The 17,466-nt window shown below is 45.8% G+C and overlaps 1 protein-coding gene across 5 annotated transcripts in view; it reads left to right on the forward strand.

Moving 5' to 3' along the window:
- The window catches only part of SGCD (sarcoglycan delta), a 925,354-nt gene that overhangs the window by 768,934 nt on the left and 138,954 nt on the right, over positions 1 to 17,466 (forward strand). For all 5 annotated transcript variants that reach the window (XM_054691428.1, XM_054691429.1, XM_054691426.1 and 2 more), the window contains one exon: positions 14,901 to 14,988. In XM_054691428.1, the coding sequence (XP_054547403.1) occupies positions 14,901 to 14,988 (88 nt within the window). The remainder of the gene's footprint in view (positions 1 to 14,900; positions 14,989 to 17,466) is intronic.

Consider the following 17,466-nt stretch of genomic DNA (forward strand, 5'->3'; position numbering starts at 1 on the left):
CAAATGCTAATTAGCTAGTTCCCTCCTTTTCAATCTAGTCAGAATAACACAGACATTCCTGAGGTAGGTGAGGGGAGAAGACAACACATGTGCTTCACCTACAGGAGTTGAGCTTTGTTTTCAAAGGATTAGTGACAACTGCAAGATTACTCTACTTCTCTCCTGCCTAAGAAAATAGAAATTTTGACTTGGTAAGAAAGAAATTAAGAACACCCCAAAATCATCAAGAAACATACATATTGCCTTTATTTCCTGATATGTTATTTAATAACATGTCATGTTCTTTTATAACTCTATTTTCATATTTTATACTCATGATATTCATGATTATGAACATATTATATATTCATGATTGGTGAAAGTAATAATACATGCTAATATCTTCTTTTATGAAGAAGAAAATGAAAACAACCATTATCTGCCACTTATTAGGAGCCTGAAGGTCTGAGAGGAGTCAGGCATGAAGTTCCCAGGCCTGCATTTAGATTACAAGCCCAGGTTCTAGGTCATGTTCTGTGTGTCCTGGGATCATGATGACTTAGCCTTCCTGTGAATCTGACGTTGTTTCAACATGCACATACTTTACCTCAAGCATGAAATATTTAGTTTGCATACTCCCTTCCCACCCCTCCACCATGCCTGCCCTTGAAGAATCCCAAGTCCAGATGAGTGAACTTGGTCTAGGACCCCACATGGAATTGGTGGTTTATATCAATACAAAAAGATTAATGCCTTCCTACATCCATAGAATTAAGCATATCTTAATTCTGTTGTCTGTTGAGTTTAGAACTGTGATGTTAGAATCAGCTTAACCTCATGGGCAAAATGCTGAGCCGCTTCCTTGCACTGCAGGGTGTCTCTGTTACCCGCTTTCCCAGAAGCCCTGGCCTCACCTCTCTCCCCATCTAGGAAGTATTCCCGACCATACTAGGGAGTCCACAGCCACACACATCCATAGCTGTGCTGTTTACAACAGCCAAGTCATGGAGCCACCTAAATATCCATCGACAGGTGATTGGATAGAGAACTTGTGAATATGTGCTCAGTGGAATACTACTCAGTTATTTAAAAAGATGAACAAACTAGGGCCTTCTGGAACCAAATGGATGGAGCTTGAGGTGATGATGATGCTAAAAAAAATAAATCAGAAAGTGGAAGACAGTTACCAGATGGCTCACTCATTTGTGGAATATAAATATCCAAAGGAAACAAACTGGCAAAACACAACAAAAATAACTCTTAGACCCTGTGAAAAATATACTGGTTACCAGAGGTGATGGGGTGGGGGGGGGGGGTAAGAAAGGGAGGGTGAGAGGCTATTGGTTCTGCAGTTTGATGTAGAGTGAATGAGGTATGTGCACATATGGAGGGGTGAAGTTGTGCTCCCCAAATCACAGAGTAATTTGCAAGTCAAAAAGATTTGCAAGTCAAAATTTAAGGAAAAAAGGGAATTAGTGTTTCATGTTCTCACTTTGAGTCATTGTGTCTTTCCTCACTCCACTCTCTGCAAACCTGGTGCTTCCTGGCAGCAGGTAAAAAGAGTTTACATGGAAGGAGCAGCCTCGACTGTGGAACCACCACACACACCTTTGTGGTCAAGTTGCCTTGCACACCTCCTTCATCCCTCCAGAGAGCCTCCTTCTCTGTCAGACACAAGCCACTCTGCTTATGCTTCCTCTCATGGGTGACTCGTGTTGGACTTTTACCCCTCACTGGGCACTACTGTGTGTCCTGCACATATTCTAACGGTGACCAAGAGGCTGGTTCTGTGCTCCCCCCACTTTACAGTGAGGAGACTGAGACACAGGTTATGTTACCACTTGGGCTCACACTGCCAGAGTGTGCAACAGCCAGATCTGTGTCCAGCTCATCCATCTAAAATCAGACTCTCATGACATACAGAGCAGACACACTTCATATCCTAGTTTCTCTGCCACTTTGTTGGACACAACAGAGCCTGTCAGGCATCAACATAAATAATCTAGCACCTCTTTTCACAGTGTAGGTGCCCCCCAATTTATGATGGTTCCACTTATGATTTTTAAATTTTATGATGGTACAAGTGACGTGTGTTCAGTAGAAATCATGCTTTGGATATAGAATCAGGGTACTCTGATTTCACTATCTGTCCAGTATTCTCTACTTTCAACACTTTATTATATAATATTTTATGTGGCCTTTTATTATAAAATAGGCTTGGTGTTAGATGCTTTTGCCCAACTCTAGGCTAATGTGAGTGTTCTGAGCCATAGAAGGCAGGTTGGGCTGAGCTGCAGTGTTCAGTAGATCAGATGTACTAAATGCATTTTCAATTTATTTTCAGCCTGCCATGGGTTTTTTGAGCTATAACTCCATCACAGGTTGTGGAGGAGCAGCGTGTGTTTAAAGGTGCTAAATTCCTTTGTGTGGTGCTACATCTTACATGTGCCCCTTTAGTTCGTTGTTCAGCTCTGTAGGGAGGTGCTGTTTCATATCCAGCTTGTATGTTATTATCCCCACTTTCCAGTTAAGGGAAGTGAAATGGGGCAGGCTAAGGACACCGGGCCGGCAATGACAAAGTTGGGGCAAAGTTGGAGGAAGCTGTCCGCAGCCCCTGCAGCATGGATTCGATTCCCGGTTGGCCAGGGAGAAACCCACATGGCGTGGCAGACCTCTCCTGCCTCGCCCGCTGCTCCCCTCAGCAGTGTCTTTGGTCCATCTGCCTGTTCTGCTCCCCACTCTGTCTCTGGTGAATCCTCTCACCCTCCCGCGCCTCTGACCTTTACCTCAGTTCTTGTATAAATAAATAAAAAAATCTTAAAAAAAAGAGTTGGAGGGCTGTGTGCCTCCAAAACCTGCAACACCAGAATAGCTACCAGGAAAAAAAGGTGGAGGGGTCCAGGGTCTGGCACTGGGGGGTTTTTAGTTTTCCCCTCAGTAAGTCGTACTAAGTATTTCAGAGGCAACACCTGCATCTTGTCTGCATTCTCCGGGCTCCTCTCTTCTAACCAGAACATGCTGCAGCTCTGCCAGATGCAGCTTCATCCCCTCTCTGTGAGCTTTCCCAGCTTCCCCAGCTCTTGCTTCTCTCTGAAGGGCCCATGTTGTGTTGATCCAACCTGGTCCTGAGAGGTGCCATTGGACTTCCTTGGAGACCATGTACCATTCTGCAAAAGGTCAGGATCCGAGGCCACACACCCTTGCTGGAAAATATGTGCAGAGAAGGCCAGGAATGTGTGAGGGCCTCCACAAAGCAGGTCTTGTGCTCCAAGGCCCACTGCCATGACACTCCACATGGCAGAGCCTGTGACCTAAAGCCAGGGAAGTATGGCCTCCAGAGTTTCTGTAGCAAACAATCTTTTGTCTATATTATTGTCTGTGTTCAAAAAAAAAAAAAAAAACATACAGGAAAAGCATATCTTAATTCTGTTGTCTGTTGAGTTTAGAACTGTGATGTTAGAATCAGCATAACCTCATGGGCAAAATGCTGAGCCGCTTCCTTGCACTGCAGGGTGTCTCTGTTACCTGCTTTCCCAGAAGCCCTGGCCTCACCTCTCTCCCCATCTAGGAAGTATTCCCGACCATACTAGGGAGTCCACAGCCACACATAACTCTTGCATCCCTCTTAGCAGAGAGGCTGGGCAAGTTCCAGCCTACACCTGGCCTCAGTCTTCTCCTCTGCTAAGTGGCCATTGTACCTGCTCACTGGGGTGCAGACACTGAGCATTGCAGCAGGCATGGCTGCGAGCCCATCTAGTGCAGTCCCTGCTAGGCCTTTCATGGTGTTAAAGAGATAAAGCCTGGGGACCTCCCTGATGGTGTAAGGGGTTAAGACACAGCACTATGAAGCTATCCACAGCCACTGCAGCACAAGTTTGATCCCTGGCCAGGGAGCTACCCACATGGTGCAGCAGACCTCTCCTGACTCGCTTACTGCTCCCCTCAGCAGTGTATTTCAGTCAACCCGTCTGTTCTGTTCCCCACTCTGTCTCTGGTGAATCCTCTCACCCCCCGCATCTCTGGCCTGCACCCCAGCTTTTTTATGAATAAATAAATAAATCTTTTTAAAAAGAAAGAGACATAAAGCCTGAGCTGACTGCATCACAGCAGCCATGTTTAAAGTCCTCATTAAAGTAGCCTTGCCCAAAATGGGTACTGCCATGTTTTGTGTTAACATGTGCTTTAAGAAAAACATCCCATCATTATGTAAATCTTGGAACTGCTGAGACCACAAAGCTAAACAAAGTGTATTGATGGCAGATGTCTCGGAATTGATAACGTGCTAATGTACCGGGTGGCACCAGATGGTGGAGGAAAGATGTGGGCTCTCCAGAACTGTTTTGCCCACTTAATCTTTTGGGAATAGATTTTTATTGTGTTGTATCTTTAAGAGCCGGTACTCACACACTATGGACCAGTTTTCTGCAAAACACTGAGAAAGACTGGAAGTTCGGGCAGTTACTGAAGCTGGTGTCGTTTTACATGCTCTGGAGGTGAATTGTCTTACATGCAGCTTGTAGGAGTGTGGATGGAATTGGAACCCAAGGAGTCTGATTCCAGAGCCTATGTCATAACCATTATGTGGCCCTCACTCCTACCATCCCCCATGGCATCATGGAAAAACATCATGTGATAGGCAAGGCCACCATGAAGCCTGGAAACATGATGACATGTAAGCAACTGATACCCATACTTGACTGGTAGAAGATCACTCAGAGTGACTCTGGGTCAGTCAGGGGGAGGATCTTGGACTTTGCCAGCTGCTGCCTTCACAGTCTGTCTCTGGTCTCAGATTGCTTTGGGATGCTTACTTGAATGTTGATGTTGTCTTTCTAAAGACAATACCAGGCTCTCCCTCCTCTTACATGTTTCTCCATACCTCACCCCAGACTGGGCACACACGAGGATAACTGGTTGAGTCCTGACCTTGACCTCTCCAGCCAAGAACATCTGCTCTTTAAACCTCCACACCCAGGTGCTCTGCCACAGAAGGGCCTCAGCTTGGAGTTCAGGGGGGCAGTTCACACTCTGGCCTCTTTGGTGGGGGTTTAGAGGAGGTCATTCTCAGCCAGGGCATCCCTCAGGTTTCACTTTATCCCTGAAGAGGAGAATGCATCTGCATTTTCTTCTCCTGTGGAGCTAGCTGTGCTTCAAGAACTTTGACTTGCAAATTAAAATTAATTCCTTTTGTTTCCTGCTGACTTGTTTATTTGTAGATCTGTAGGTGTGATTAGAACCCCCCCACCAGCCTAATAGACACACACACACATACACACACATGTGCACATAAAAGCACACATGCCTATATATACACTCAAATGCATGGGCTCACATATACACATGTGCACATATAATATATATGCATGCACACATACACAGGCACATATACAGGATGAACACACTTGCAATGTACACATATGCGTACATATATGCATTACATATATGTACACATGCACATACAGTTATGTACATATGTAAACCATGCACCAGCACATTGACACATATAATACATGCTACAAGTGTGCACACATGAAATGTTATGCATGCACACGTTTACACAGAGGCAGGCACACATAAAACCCTATGGTATTGATACAGAAAGAGACAGATGATAGAACAGACCAGAAGGCTCTCAGACAGATGGATATGGATTTAGGGATTGATTTATGATAAAGGTGGCCTCCCATGTTAGCTGGAAAATGACAACCAGTTGGTAGATAGTGTTGCAGAAACCACCTTCAGTTTAGATAAATGGTAACAATGTACAAACAAAATGATACATGGGATAGATTTCAGGGGCATGCATGCAAGTACATGCACATGCATGCATGTAGAGTGGGGTACACACAGATATGCACATGTGTGCACATGCACACACACACATAAAGAGCCACTGATGTTTCAGGTACCAAGAAGTTTCTTCTTAACTCTTAAACTATGAAAAATTTGACTTGAGATGCTTTACCTAAGTTAACATTAGCATTTTTATAAGTGTGCTCTCTGATAGGATCCCCACTGATGGTTTTCAGAGAAAGCAGAAGGCAACATTTAAACTGCCAGAGAGAATCAACATGGAAATGCAGATTTTTGTGTGAAAGTTGTTGCTGAGATGATTTACTTGGCAACATTTTTACAAATGGGTTTATACTTTTCATTTTGGACACACAGGAACAGATGAGATACAATGTAGGACTGAAAGAATTGCCAAGTGCACCCTGGTGCATCTAGCTCCTAGGCAATTAAGACTTGATACTTCCCAAGTTGAATGCTTAAATCCCCACCCACCAGACTCTTCCCTTAAACATTCACTCTCATCTACCATTCTGTTTCGCAGTAAAGGGTCTATCACCTCTCTACCTACTAAGAGTCATACCTGACTCTGCTACTCCCTCATTCCCAAGCCCAACACTCACCAGCCTCATTAGTTCTAGAAACTTCTGTGTTGGATTTCTACACTTCCGGAATAGTCCTTTCTCACCTGCAGCAGTTACTCACCTGGCCTCAGACATCAAGTATTGCTCCTTCTTGATCCTCCCTCACACACTGGCTAGAGTGCTCAAACTTAGGTGAAAATCAGCCCAACATACTCCTTTGCCTTGAACCCTTTAATGACATCCCGTTTGGGGCAGAAAGTTTGATATTAAATGGTCTATAAGAGCCTAGAGGGTAGGCAGACATCTCAAACATTTAGACAGATCTCAAACCCCAGAAATAAAACCTTGTGGTAGTACTGCTGCAGGAAGAGACTGATAGAACAGATCAGAAGGCTCTCAGGCAGACAGATGTGGATTTGGGGGTTGATTTATGATAAAGGTGGACTCACACATGGTGGGAAAATGATAGCCCTTTGGTAGATAGTGTTGCAGAAACCGTAGTCCATTTGGATAAATGGTAACAATGTATTAATACAAAATTCTATATAAAACAGAAACTATATGTGAGTAAATTTCAGGGGTAATAAAGTAACAGGCTAATAGAAGAGACCATCAAGAATGAACTCAATTGCAATTGCAATCCCCCCATTGCAATTGTATGGGGAATATAAAAATAAAATTTATTAATTAAAAAAAAATAAAAGAATGAACTCAGGCAGGAAAGAATTTCTTTATGGGGTTTTCCTTATGAAACCCCAAGAAATCACCCATAAGGAAAAACTAGTAAGCATTCTTGCATTGAAATCAAACATTCCTGTTTATAAGAGGAGAGTGTGGGCAGTGTTAAAGCTAATGGGGGCAGGGTAACAAAATGTTAATGAAGCTGCTGGCCACTCTCCCACCCACCCTTGTGACCTCAGCCACATGCCCTCCCCCCTTAGAAAGGCCTGCTCTGCACACACTCTCTCTTCAGCTGCCACTTTATGTCCCTTCCACTAATGCATGGCCACCGCAGTGATAGAATGATCTCTGGGACTCTTAACATACTCTTTCCCCACTGGGTTGTAGGTTCAGCAGCCACCTTTTCAGCACTTGGCTCAGTGCTTTATGTCTACAAGATTCTCTTACAGTATTGATGGAGTAAAATGATCGGGGCATTTGCAAGAGGACTTGTCCTATCCCCATGCCAGCGGGGTATGACAAGCCCAGGGAAGAAACCTGCAGGCAAACTTGAACCTTGGTGTGAGCAAGAATTTGGGGCAGCAATTTCTGCAACTGCTTTCCCCTGTCATCTGAGGAGTCCACACCTCCCTCTCATTTTATTCACCTCCTTTCTTTGCCCTGTATTACATGGTCAACAAGCATTTGGTTATCTCTCTGTCCATCCTGTGGCCTCCACCATGCTCATTTTTCTGCATTTGGACTTTCACATCAGCCAGGCTTCATGACTTGCTTTAGAAAACTCTCTTTGACAGTTGGAGTCAACCTTCATTTAATTACTTCTGTTGTTGACAGCTCTCATTCTCTGTTGACTCTTAATTTAATCTGAGCATTCAGTTACTCAACAAATATTTATCAAAAGCCTCATAGGGGCCAGGGATGTGCCAGAAAAGCTTCCCAGGCTGGCATGTCAAGGTGACATCTCCAAAGAATGGTTGAACAGAGGAGCTCATTGTGGTTACATGTTGTGAGAGACCAAAATGCACCCAGTGGGGGGCACAGCACAGAAAACAGCTGGGCAGGAGAACACTGTGCTTATCTTATCTGTTTCTTGCCCCAGTCCTGGAGCCAACTCTTTTCTGAGACCTCTTGATGTCGGTTTTGTTTGTGTCTCTTATAGTTTATCAAGGATTGCTGGAGCATCTGTCCCAGGCAATTGACACATTATCTCTCTTTATTCTCACACCAACACCATAACTGAATCAAAAGTCTCTAAATATAGGAACTGCAGCTTGCAGAGTATAAAAGCTATACCCAAGGCCCCTGGACCTACAGGAATAGAGCTCTGATTCCAGCCCCAAAATCAGTCTCACCGCAGAGCTCACACTCTGAATGTTTACTCCCCAAGGCCAGCTGCCCTTGTCTAGGCCAACACAAGACAGGAATCCATGCTATTGCAATCCAGCCATATTTTTGCCAGGGGAAAGCCAAAAGCCAAACTCTCCCCTAGGGAGACCCTTCAGAATACCAGCTACACGAGGGTCCTTCCTTCTCAGGACTTCATCCCACTGAGAACAGAAAGTCTCCCTGAATGTGCTCATGTGCGTCTGGTGTTTTCCATGTGCCTCTAAATTCCCACATCAGATCATTATCAAGGAGCAAACACAACCATGTAAGATGATCCAGGGTGGCAACTTCTGGAGGCCACATCATTTGAGTGACTCCATAAAATGGCTGCCCCCAAAGGCAAACACACATGCACGCACACACACACACACACAGAGAGAGAGAGAGAGAGAGAGAGAGAGAGAGGGAGAGAGAGGGAAGGAGAGAGAGAGAGAGAGAGCATTCATACCCAGAAATCTTTGGTCTCAAGTAAAGTGATGGCCCTTTGTTGTTATCATGGTTACTTTTCCTTTAGGCAGTCACTGCCCTTCTCCAGGGTCCAGGACAGCAGGAACTGCTGGAGTATTCTACACTCACCCAGTGCTCACTCAGTGTACATAAAATGCTGTAAAGAAGTTCATGGATCTTGACTGCCCTGGACTTACATTTCTAAGCTGCCTTCCTCTAGGCAAGCTGTAGTAGATGCTGTCTGGAGAGGTAGACACGCTGATAGGAGTGAGAAATGACAGTTCTCTGCTTCACCCCAACACGCCACTGAAAAGAAGAGTAACTGCAGAACAAAGCTCTAAGAGTAGCTCTGCAGGATCATACAAAAAACAACAAGAAAGAATAGAAAGCACCCATGAAGGGTGGGGGGCTGACCTGACAGAGCTGGAATCTGCAGACTTGCAGTGAGGGAAACAAACAAAAAAAAAGGCAAGATGACACATGACACAGAGCCCTAGAAGGCTCTGCAACTGTATACTGCTGCAGGACTTAGAGACACTGAGTGGAGTGACTCCACCATCCTACCCCAGATCTCACCCCGACCCCTGCCCCAGTCCATTGGCCCAGCTACAGAAGATAGGAGGATGGTGTTCTGGGAAGTCTGACCAAGCGAACTCTGGGCTATGGATGCTAGACAGAGATGAAATCAGAAATGAGCCAAGGCAAACAGTTTCATGCAAAGTCTGTCCTCTGGACAGCAAATGCCCAACCACCTCCCACCACCCTCCTTGCTGGAATGCAGAGAATTCCCCTCCGATGAAACTAGCCCATAGGTAGTAAGTGTTCACAGATAGTGACATCGAGGGGTTCTCCACTGAACTCCAAATCCCCACTACTGTGCCCAGTGGTGAGGTTCTGCCTTCCAGAAACACAGAGCTTCTAGTGAGCCTTTCTAGTCCTGTCTAAGGGAAGAGTGTGCCTCATCAGACAAGGAGAGGGAGACTTACAGAGACAGTTTCACAGAGTAAGAAGAGGCTCGTAAGCATGATATAAAACATTCAAGAACTCAACAAAAGACTGGAACTTAAAGTTGAGGCTATTTCCCAGAAAATCAAACCTAAAAGAAAAACATTAAATATTAGAAGGGGGACAAAACCTATACAATTTTCAAAAACTTGACTCTGGGAAAAGAAAAAGGATGCCCCAGAAGAAGCACAGACATGGAGTTGAAGAACACAACCTGGCTCAACTGCAGACAGCACACACCTGTCATAATCATGTATGTTCTGAAAAACGATTTCATCAGCGTTGTGTGGAGGACTTCACATCCCCTCAGAAACTCCCTGAGTAATGGTTAAAGCTGATGTACTGAGACATAGGATGAAAGCATATTTTAGGATCTGGGAAGCAAAATTCCTGCAGGAACACTCCAGCAAGAAGAGTGCTCCCAGCAGTGGTGAGAGGCAGAAATTGATGCCCTTATTTGATGTTTACATGTGTTCTTTTGATATAAAAATAATGATTTTTTTAAAAAAAGTCAGATATCATTTTAAAATGCCAGTTTGTGTCATTTGCTTTTCAAATAGCCATGTGTCCTGGAGGACATGGTGGAGCCAGTCATGTTCATTCCATTGATATTGAATTATCAAGATCCATTCTGTTCTGTACGGTCTGCTTTACACAGATGGCGGTAGTGGGGGTGCTTCACCTATGTGGTGTGTGCTCTGTGGGTGGGAATGTAAGTTGGTGAAGTCCTGTGGAGAACAACGTGGAGGTGCCTCAAAAAAAATTAAAAATAGATCTGCATGATCCAGTCATCCCACTTTTGGGTATTTACTGGAAGAAGAGGAAAACACTAGTTTGAAAAAAATGTGTGACCCACATGTTCATTGCAGTGTTAGTCTCAATAGCCAACACATAAAAGCAACACAAGTGCCTGACTGCAGGTGAGTGGATTAAAAAGATGTGGTCTGTATACACAGTAGGATACTACTCAGCTATAAAAAAGATGAACACTTGCCCTTTGCAACAACATGGATGGAATGGGAGGAGATAATGCTAAGTGAAATAAGTCAGATAGAGAAAGATAAATACCAGGCGGTTTCACTCATTTGTGGAATGTAGAGGCAAAAAACTCAAAACTTAACAAACAAACCCTTTGACTCTGACAATAGAAGGGTGCTCACCTGAGGAGAAGGCGGGGGAGGAAGCATGCAGGGGGGCAGACCTGTGGGTGGTGCATGATGACAGGACATTTTGTGGTGAGCGTGGGGTGATACAGACAGCTTCTGAGGTGAGGGAATGTACATCTGAATCTTGCACAGTGTTGTAAACCAATGTTTGATCTATAAAAAAAAATGGGTGTGCTCTCATTAAATGTGGGGAGTTGCTGTGGACTGTCCTTTTGTCCTTTCCCTTGTAAGAGAAGCAGCATCTCCCTCTGCATCTCCCAAAGCCTCACCTTGAGTCCAGGCATCAGACGGACTGACTGCACACAGGCTTGAGCCAGTCCAGAACTGTGATCCTCATTAGCCAAGGTTCTGCCAGGCAGAGTGAGTCTCCAGGCAGGTCCCTGCGAGGCCTTTGTCCTGAGGCGCTTGCTGGAGGTCGCTTAGTGAAAATCCCTATCCAGGATCTCCTGAGGCAGAAATTAACTCCCCAGGCCTGGAGGCTATGGAGGTGAGTGGGAGACAGGAAAGAAAAGAAGCCTGCAAACAGAATTTAGCCTTTCAGACACAAGTGAATACTTCTTTTACTGGTTTTAATCCCTCAGAGAGAGCCCCCAGGGATGCTTGGTTAGGCTGTGTTTTCCTAGTTTGGTCCCAGTAAGCAGAGCCAGAGAGCAAAATACAAATCACACAGGCCCAGCTGCCAGGCGTGGGGAGGGGCTCTTTGTGTTTATTAGCTCGTTTGTGCCTGTTTCCTGGTGATTTTTCTGTTCTCAGATATATGGCAGAATCACAGCCACGTGTCCCAGGCTGAAAGGAGGCTCTTTGTTTAAGCCCTGACTAGATGGGAGTGTTTCCCAGGATATTAGAACAATTAATGCTAAATGATAATATTTTGACATGACAATAAGACGAAGGCTGCCTTTATTCTTTCGCTTGCTGGAAACCTTGAGCAAAGCTGAGAGATTTTTTTTTTTCCACAATGAAATTATTCTAATAAGATTAACAGCAGGTTGGTAGCCTTGGAAAGTCATGGGTTTGAAAGACAAAGGTTTGAAAGTTGGTCACATCTAGGGAAGACCCTTTGAAACATGGAAACGGAGTGTTGGTAATGGAAGAAACCCTTGAATCTGCAGAGATGAGAATTAGGTAATGCAGGTCTTCCTCATGTCTCTCCAGCTCTTCCTCTTCCTTTACCTCTTCTGCCTCCTCCTGCTTCACAACTCCTCTTCCTCCTTTCTCCCCCACTCCCTACCTCTCCCCTTACAATTATGGGGAACTAATTGTGTGTCTGGCACTGATTCTTGTGGGCTAATTACATATAGAATTTAATCATTTTAATAATATATGTATTCCAATAATTTCATAATAATTAATATGAAAGTGGAGACTTGGAACAAGAAGAAACTGATCCAGAGTCCCCCAGGTCACAAGTGATAGAGCAGGGGCTGGAAAGCAGGTGGAGCGGGGGCTGGAAAGCAGGTGGGCAGCTGCAGGGCTTCCAGTCCGCCTGGCAAGTAGGGAGCTGGCCAGAGACATCCCATGTTGATGGTGGGGAAAGCAAGGAAGTTGTTGGGCAGTTAGGGCACTCGGTCAAGGTCACACTTTGGTGGGTGGTAACAGAATCTACCCAGTTCTCTGATTCCAGACTGCTCTTCTCTGTCCGTGCAAGGCTGCTGAATATATGAAGAGAAATGTTAGAACATTAACATATAAAAACATACCCTGGTCAAGATTCTAGGTTCTGAATTCTCGTATTACTCAATTTGATTTTCATTTTTAAGCAGAACTGTTGAATACACCAGAAACCCTGCTGAGGACACTATTTTAAGCTAATATGTGTTTCCTAATAGGCAGAAAAAGAACTTATGGCAATGTTAAATTCACTGTCTTTCCTCTTCTCTGTCCCAATGGAGAGGGGTGTGGGACATTTTTTATCAGGCAGAATTTTCATTTTAGCCCTTTGTGGGAGTTTAAGAAAGTCTGTGATTGCCCCAGTGTAGCAGAATTCATCCCATCTCCCCCTAATTCTGGGACTGCACCCCACCCCCCACCAGGTCAACTGGTTATGCAGGGTCTGAGTGGGTCATTTTAGCAGTTACCTTTGGGTTAAGGAGACTGTGACTCCAGAGCCGGGTCTGTGGTACAGGGCCTTGTCGGGGCTACCCCACCCCCTACCCCCTCCACCCAGGGCCTTGGTCTGGCTGCCAGTCAACACCACTGACCATTCCTCAATATGCATTTCCAGTGGGGCTGACTCATTGCCCCACCAGTTTTGAAGGGAAAAGACACAGAGATGCCCAGCCCACAACTTTCCTACCTCCATGACCACCTTTGTTCATTCATTGTGGTGAAATCCACTCTTTCAAGTCTCAGATCCAACATTAGGATTGGGCTTCCCAATTCGTCCAGTTCAAGGTATGACTCACCTCACCTTCAAGAAGGCTTCCCACACTCATTCATGGTTGCTGCTGTCACCCCGCTTCTCCGGGCCTGATGTGCCCTTCTCATTGTCCCATTGGAACCTCAACCTTTGAAGGTGAGGAGGAGGCTTTCTGCCCTCGGGCTGCTCACAGTCCTTGGGCAACAGCTTCCTGTGTGTGAGGCGTGTGCACAGTGGTGTCACTGCCATTCAGATTGTGTCATGTGGTAATAAATACTTGGAGAGTTGAAAATGATCACACACATTCATTTCTCCACAACAGCTGACTGCTGACTGACTTGCTCTGTCAGAGAATCATCTCTTAGTTTATGTCTTCAGTTTACATCAGGAAATGGAGAACTTGTCCGTCCAGGTTGGCAGACTATGGATGGGCCATATCCAGCCTGTTCTATAGGGCGAGTGAGCTGAGATTAGTTTTTACAGTTTTAAATGAACAGGGGAAAACAAGGAAGCGTAATATTTCATACACAGGGAGATTGTATTAAATTTTAAATTGTATTCTATAAATTCAAATGTCATTATCCACGAATAAAGTTTTGCTGGGATACAGCTATTCCCATTTGTCTATGTAGTCTTTGTGGCTGTTTTTGTACCAAAACAGATTTAAGTAGTAGCCACAGAGACCAGCTGTCCCACAAAACCTAAAATATTTCAGTCAGACCCTCTACAGAAGCAGCCCCTGTGCCAAGTCGAGTCAGCTCAGTAGCGTCTCCTGGGGTGTGACCAGGAGCATGGGGAGGAGGGACACTGGAGTAGTCAGGAAGGGAGGCAGAGACCACTGTGCTGACACCAGGCCTCCTGGATCTGGGACATACCTGTCACAAACATCTCTGCATAGAGAAGATTCTAGTCTCCCTAAGAAGCAGCTGGACTCACTGCCGGTGACTGCGGGAGGGGTGGAGCTCCGGTATTTGGCACAGCTTCCTGCTCTCCATTAGGGACTCTGCGTGGCTCCTACAGAGAAGGAGCCTTTAGTAAATTAGGACGAATTAGGTTAGAGGATGATCAGCCATTCCTGATGATTCTGTGTACCACAGCTAAATACATCTGCAATAAGATCTAAAGCACTCTGAGCTCTGTGTGTGAAAGAGGTGCATGCATATGCGTGTATGAATGTGGCATGTGAGAATGTGGTATTTGTGTATTTATGTGTGAATGTGGTGTGTGTGTGTGTGTGGATATAGTTTGTGTAGGGAAATCTCTTTTGAGTCTGTCTCTTGGTCTGTATGCCTTAGGGGGAAATCCATTTTGGATGAATGCCAATGAATTATCACATTTATGAGGCCATTAAAGTTCAGAGTTTCTACAAAAAGATGTGTCCATCTTTTTGTGGCTAGACCAGCCCAGCCCTTGGAGGCGGAGGCCCCAGCATGGGCCTGGAACCAGCCACCGTCCACTGATGAGTGTCTCCGCTGATGAGTGTGTCCTCTGCTCTCGCTGCAGGGTAACGCTCTCTACTTCAAATCTGCCCGGAATGTCACCGTGAACATCCTCAATGACCAAATGAAAGTGCTCACACAGCTGATCACAGGTAAGAGGAAGAGTGAGAGTCTTGCTGCAAAACCTCAGGAGACAAAAGACAGGGGGTGCCTTTCAGAGGGCAGTCCAAGGGGCCTTCATGGACCCCAGAAAGCACTGTCTGAGGCCCGATTCACAGTGTGGAGAAAGTGCTGTCGCTTGGGCTCCAGGTCTCTGCTGCTGCAGAGTCTTATCCATTTAACAGATAAAAAGTCCATGGTAAATGTTCAGGGGGAAATAGACTCAGGTAGCAGAGCCAGCTTCATCAACTGCTCTCACCCGCCGTGCTGGGGAGGAATTGGCTGTGTGCGAATCACTGAGAGAAAGCTCAGTATACCCCATACTCACTATACCCCATACTCCCTGGGGTGTAGGGATTTGTGATGGTAAAGTCCACACAAGGTTGGCCAAAGGTGCTGACTTTGAACCTAACTCAATTGCGAATGCAGCTGTGCCCACCCCATGTGTCTGAGAGGTCACTTTTCTTGCAGCGGATCTGCTCCTAACTGCCCTCAATGGAAATCATGCTGGGTTTAAGCTGCACCTTCCTGAAATACAAGCATTATTGTTCACAGTAATGATCGCAAAGATAAATTCAGGCCCCGGGGCTGTGGAAATGTGTCCCCTGGCCTGCATATGCCCCGCCTATGAGGTTATGAGCAGCAGTAACCTTGGGGCCATTATGCACTCCCACCATGCAGAGGAAAGGGGTCTGTGCTGGAAGGTGTGATGACACTTCCAGGTGCAACAAATCATTTGTGTGGCCTAAGGACTGAGAGAACAGAGTTCTGCAGATGGACTTTTTGAGAATCCAGTTACCCAAAAGCCCCAAGTTATTACTGTCACTAAAACATCTGGAGCCCCACTCCTGCACACAGCCCAGAGGGAGCAGGAGCTTTGTGCCCATGGTCTCGTCTTCTGGGGAAACAGCCACTCTCCCCTCAGGGCCCTGCACCTGGGTGTCTGGAGATTCACTGCAGGTGGGTGCCAGGCCACCCTAGGTGGGAGTGGGGGTGGAAGAAATACTGTGTGCAGCCCATAACCATAAACATGCTGTTCCAGCGCAATCGGCTTGTCGGCCTGGCTTATATAACATCTGGCCGGCAGTCACATTGCTAAATAATTAAATAAACAGCTTCAGTAAGCAATGATTTAAGCGGCCTGTGCAAAATTGCCTCCAGGAGGGAAATCAATCCAACCTCTAGCTCCTAGATTCCTGCACTCAGAAGGAACTTATTTAGCCTGTTGATCATTTGCCATTTATCTGCAGTGGGAGACTTGGTTTACTTGAGAGATTTTGTTTTGATAAAGCTGGAACTGCCCAGAGGACTATTATTCAGCAAGAGTCCCTAGGAGCCCCCTCCCTGGGCTCTGCCTCGCTCATCTCTTTCCCTCTCTCCCCTCCCCTTCTTTCTCTGGCCCTCAGCTGCTCTTCTTCCTCCTACTCCCTTCTCTCCCCATTTCCCCATTCTCTCCCCTCCTCCCCTTTCTATGTCCTCTCCTCTCTGCCTCCCTCCAGGCTGTCTTGTCTTTGTGTCTCCCTGCCCAGGGAGGTCCTCTCTGGAGCTGTGTCCTCTAGCCCTAACTCAGAAGAGAACTCTATTAAAATTTCATAGGCAAGGGCCTCCCTCGGTGGTGTAAGGGGTTAAGAAGCAACCTATGAAGCTATCCGCAGTCCCAGCCAGGGAGCTACCCACATGGCACAGCAGACCTCTCCTGTCTCACCTGCTCCCCTCAGCAGTGTATTTCAGTCAGTCTGCCTTTCCGTTCCCCACTCTGTCTCTGGTGAATCCTCTCACCCCCAGCACCTCGGGCCTGTACCCCAGTTCTCGTATGCATACATAAATAAATCTTTAAAACAAAAATTTCATAGACAAGAATCCTTTCTAGCCTTACCCCCACCCACACCAGTACCAGCAGGAGCCTCCCAAGATAATCTAAAGAGAAGACAGTAGGTGTTTTCAAAATAGTAATCTAAGTGCATATACACTCATCCCTAGCACTTCAGGTTTCCTTTCACATGTATACCTGCATGGGGAGCAGAGCCAGGACATGGTATCTCGAGACTGTTAGGCATGATGATGTGCTTCTCCTAAAGCACCCCCTCCTCCCACCCTGTACCAGATTTATAAACCACCCTAGGATTCCACAGTTCTTCTGCCTGCCTGTGACTCAGGAGCCCAGAAGAAGTGCCAACCTTGACAATTCAGGTGATTTTTTTCACCTGACACAATGGTTTAAATGAGAGCAAGTTTCCCAGCCCAGGCCATGAAAGAACACCTGACCCATAAAGTAACTGATTGCTGCCATCTCAGTAGGGGATACAGATAGGGATCCCTCTGATCCACAAGGAGGAAGATTTAGGGGAATCTTCTCAGCCATCTTGCCAGCTTAGGGGAAGGGTCCCAGCATCAGGGGAGATGGGGGAAGAAGTAAGGTTGGGTGGCTTCTGGGTCTTATGAGTTCCCATATCCATGATTGTGGCTTTAAC

This window comes from Talpa occidentalis, unplaced genomic scaffold, assembly GCF_014898055.3.
Source record: "Talpa occidentalis isolate TD23 unplaced genomic scaffold, MPIMG_talOcc4v2.1 talOcc4.9, whole genome shotgun sequence".
NCBI classification, from domain to species: Eukaryota; Metazoa; Chordata; class Mammalia; order Eulipotyphla; family Talpidae; genus Talpa; species Talpa occidentalis.